Genomic DNA, 4,698 nt, shown 5'->3' with positions numbered 1-4,698 from the left:
TCTCAACCTTTTAACTCTTTCGCTAAACCTGTAAAAATAATAGTTTTATTTTATGTAGAAGAAAGTAACCAGTGAGAACTTTTGGGTGTGTGAATGACTTTTTTGTTTCTGGGAAAGATGGGTAATATAAGAACTCTCTAGGATCTGTTCTAGGGTGGTGGTTCTCAGGCTTCAAGTGAGTCAGTCCCTATGAGGCTTCTTCAACCTCCTGGCTACTGGTCAGAGGCCTGGGTCAGGATGTGAGCATTTGTACTTCTAGTAAGCTCCCAGGTGCTGCTGCAGCTCTATGGAAATGAACAGTCAAAACAGAAGCAGACAGAAGCAAGAGGGGTGTACCGCTGCTGATATGCACTCTCTTCAAGGTGAAAACGAAGGTCCTGCATGAAGATCAAGGGGCCCTGCCCTGGCAGCCTCCATACAACTTCAAGCTCACATCAAAGGCAGACTCCTTGGCCTTGAATGTGGCTGAGATGATGGAAAGGACGGAACTGTAATAGGAATGTGACTGGGTCTGAGCAAGCTTGGTGGGAACAGGGTTGAGTGGGAGCCTCACTGCCAGGAACCATCAGACTCTACTGCTGAAGACATCTGGGTAAGTTCTCTATGTACCCCTTGGTACTTCTGATTGACTGACTGGCTGACTGACTGACCGACCTACTATCTACCTATCTGTCTATCTATCTATCTATCTATCTATCTATCTATCTATCTATCTATCTATCTATCTATCTATCATCTATCCATCCATCCATCTACCATCTGTCTATGTATGAAAGCTTGAAAAATATATATGAAGAAAAAAATGCTGTGGAGGAAATAAGATTCATCAGCCGATCTTTGATTCCCCATTTATGGTTTTGGAGATATGCATGCCTTCCAGGAACCAAGAGACACTAACCTTGTAACCCATGACTTCAGATTCATTGGCTAAGGGTCTGACTGGCTCCCAGCCCAGGGAAACCTGGGAGCCCTGCTGCTCCCACCTGAGGTTGCCAGGTGGCTCACTAGGGGCTGCAAGACACAAAGAGAAAGTGAACTGCCGAGCACTGGGAAACGCATTTCTTCATTTAAGTCCTTTGGAGTCTTTCCCGCTTCTCCCGTAGCTGGCGGGCACCATAGGCTTCCCTCCAGCTGGAGTCAGATAAGGAGGGTTTTGCTCCAGGAGTGTCATTTTAATAGTTCCTCTCCTGAGCTTTTGAACTCAATCCTTTTATCTCCTTTCTGTGTCAAAATCACTTAGCCCTGTTTCCCAGGAAGATAACCTTTATCTACTGTGAATACAAAATTTTTCCGAGCTGCTTTTGGGAGTCAGATCTAAGCAATGAAGCTAGACTCCCTTCTTGACTCCACTGGCTGATTATGCACTTCCTGTGGCTTTCAGAAATGTGGAGAGATGTTCCCCTTTTGTCTAAAACAAACAAAAAGCCCAGGTCACTTACGGGATTTCTTGGTGGTTGCTCTCACTTCAGTGCTGGGTGGCCCATATCCAGCGCCGTTGTAAGCCCTGACGGTGAGGTGGTACAGTGTGTTGCCTTCTAATCCAGTCAAGATGACAAAGGACTCATTCCCTCTGGTTTTGACTGTTTCTGCGGCATCTTCTGGTTCCATGTCTTTCCAGTAACCAATCTGTCAATACATCACCACATGACAAATTAAGTTTGTCCTGGGAATGTTGTTGTCTGAAGCTTGTTTCTCTCTCTCTCTCTCTCTCTCTCTCTCTCTCTCTCTCTCTCTCATATGTTGCTCTGGGAAGAAATCACCCTGAATGTCCTGGTTTACAGTCCTAAGCTGCAGCCTGTGTGGATGCCTTTATTTGCCTCTGTGTGAACCATAGTAATGGCACAGTGCTTCACCAAGCACGAGGAGGTGCTGCCTTGTGTCTTGCCATTAAGAGGAATCAGTCAAAGAAATCCAAGTACTTTTTCTCTCCCAGGTTGTCATCACAATCATTTACCATGAGTCATTGGAGGAATTATCTGAGAAGGTAGCACAGATAATATTTCCTCCTGGGTCTCACATAAAGGTGAATGACAACAGCTGTATCAATTCAGTGACGAGGGTCCGAACATCCATGATACCTTGGAGTAGTTTAAAGGAATGGAAATAATATTAGGGTATGAGAGGGAGGCAGGAAGCAGCAGCTCTCTCTTAGAACGGTTCCTCTGCAGATCATCTTTCCAGGGCACCTGCATTCAAACGAAGGGTTCCTTTGTTAAACTCAAGGGTCCCTGTGGAGCTCTGCTCAAGGACTAGCACTTAACCTTGGAAGTAGCTAGTCCTGCGCCCGTCTGCCCTTCCCCATCTCCTCTTCCTTTTGATTGGCTGTCTACTATGGACTCTAGAAGGCCAAACACAGCATTTTCCAGATTCTCTCTGCTAAGGTTTCTGGATGCAGTGTGGACAGTGGAATCTGGAGATACAACAGCATGTCTCAGATGGTTGCTTCTGCTTGTGACTGTGAGAAGCTACTGTAGGCTCTGATCTCAAGAACAAACCTGCCAACTTCTGTGACATCTTGGGGACCCCAAGCAGCCTAGATGGTAGCTAAGGAAACAAGAGATGGAATAGGAGGAGGTAGTTACAAACTGCCATTGTGCTTTTTACTCCCTTTTCTTTTCATGGCGTGTGTGTGTGTGTGTGTGTGTGTGTGTGTGTGTGTGTGTAGGTGTGTGCACGCACGTGCGTAAAGGCCCGAGGTAGATGACCAGAAATCTTCCTAGATCCCTATTCATCTTATTCTCTGAGGCAGGAAACTGCAATCAAACCTAGCATTCACCAAGCCAGCTCACCTTGCTAGCCAGGCTGCTCTGGGAACCCTGTCTCCCTACCTTCTGAGGCTGGAGTTAGGATGGGCCACCACAACTGCCCAGTATTTGCAGTGGTTCTGGGAATCTGAACAATGGTCTTGCATGTGGAACAAGCACTTTAACTGCTGAAACACCACCTTAGCCCATCCTATAACTTTATAACTATAATCTTTGTACTATTTTGAAGGCATTTATAAACATAAACCAATTTTAGCCTCCTAATATTAATACAGAGGGTGTCCCCATGTAATTTATTAGAGGGGGAGCAAACTTTCATGCTGAATGAACGGGTTGAACCACGGGGTTTCCTTAGGATTATCTTTGTTGGAAAGCACGTGCACTAGTGACTTTCTCCTTGTGACCAAAAATCCTGACAAAAAGCAATCTGTGCAGGGAAGAGTTTGTTTGGGCTTACAGTACAGGAGGATACTGCCCATCACAGCGGGGGAAGGCACGACAGCGGGAGAGGGAGATACCTAGTCACACGCAGCGTTAAGTAGCTAGGGAGCACTAAGGTCAGTCCCCGTGACCCATCCCTTCTGGTGAGGCTCAGCCTCCTAAAGGTTTTAGTCTTCCCAAACAGAGTCTTCAGCTGGGGACCAAGTGTTTAAACACTAGGCCTGTGAGAGATTTCACAAACTACAGCTGGAAGTGACCACATTTCTGTTGGTAAGAGAGATCTGCATTAGGTCATGACACCATCCTTGTTACTAGTCGAGGCTCTCGGAGTCGTGTCGAGTGGGGAAACATGAGCGTTGATTAAACAGAGATGGAACACGTGAGTTCTCAGCCTCTGTGCCTGCCTCCTGATGGGCCTCTGCTTTTCCCAGATACTCCTGAGTTTGGTTCTGCACGTGTTCTCCCTCAGCATCTAGGATGCTGGCGCACGAGGGGAAGGAGCAGACTGGGCTGAGGCAGACCTCTGCCATTTCTACCCTAATTCAGGCAAACAAAGACAGAGGCAATTTTCTCCTTTATCCTGGCAGCTGCTACGTGTCTCCTGCCTACCTACTCACTGCCTTGGTGGGGGACAAGAAGCAGGCCTCCATATAGCTTGTGTTTTCTGGTTCAACTCAGAGCAGGCATGGCCGGATGCTGGAGCTGGCATCAATCACAATGTCCTTGAGATGAGGCCGGTTTCCTCTGGTCACACTGTACTAATCTTGTGGCCACCCTAGCAACCACAGTGGCCCATGCTTCTGGACTTAGGGCTTTCTGCTTTTGAATTCACTAGACTTGTCCTTTGTGGTCCTACAGTTTGACCTCTAGAGTTACTCTTGGACAATTATTCTGCAAGCTCTTTTTTAACTCTCTCATTTAAAAACAACAACAACAACAACAACAACAAAAAAAAAAACAACACACCACCTGTCGTAATATCGTCCTTGCTTGAATTCAAACAATTCAGGTCTTTGTAACTGAACCCTACCTGACAGATCTGTAAAGGTCTCTATAAAGGAAAGTAGTGAAATTATCGGATCTTCTTTTGAGTCAGTCTCCTCACTGCATTGGAAGTGGATACTGCCGAGTGAGTGACTTCAGAAAATGGTTTTCCAAGGCTGAAAACCCCCAGTTCGGTTTTCCTATGCTGCTGGCCCCATTATTCAAAATTCTAAGAACTAGCTTATCTTGCTTGATATTTGAGCATATTTGGAACAAGGGAAAACATATATTTTCAAGTTACAAAAGTGGCCGAAAAACTGTTGGATGAAAAAATGTGTATGTTCCCTTTCCAGTGATTTCTTGATGTCCTGATTTCTGCCTCAGTATCCCTTAACCAGTTACACTATTTTAAATATACTCAGTATCCCTTAACCAGTTACACTATTTTAAATATACTCAGTATCCCCTAACCAGTTACACTATTTTAAATATACTGATGCTGATGCTG

General features: G+C 45.6%; 1 protein-coding gene across 1 annotated transcript in view; it reads right to left on the bottom strand.

Moving 5' to 3' along the window:
* The window catches only part of Cntn5 (contactin 5), a 553,885-nt gene that overhangs the window by 17,075 nt on the left and 532,112 nt on the right, over positions 1-4,698 (bottom strand). The window contains exons 19-20 of the mRNA XM_008848668.2: positions 1,440-1,626; positions 899-1,011 (exon numbers count right to left, since the gene is read on the bottom strand). Coding sequence (XP_008846890.1) covers positions 899-1,011; positions 1,440-1,626 — 300 coding nt within the window. The remainder of the gene's footprint in view (positions 1-898; positions 1,012-1,439; positions 1,627-4,698) is intronic.

This window comes from Nannospalax galili, unplaced genomic scaffold (assembly GCF_000622305.1).
Source record: "Nannospalax galili isolate Female #2095 unplaced genomic scaffold, S.galili_v1.0 scaffold824, whole genome shotgun sequence".
In the NCBI taxonomy this organism is placed as follows: domain Eukaryota; kingdom Metazoa; phylum Chordata; class Mammalia; order Rodentia; family Spalacidae; genus Nannospalax; species Nannospalax galili.
This window is presented reverse-complemented; position numbering and strand designations above follow the sequence as displayed.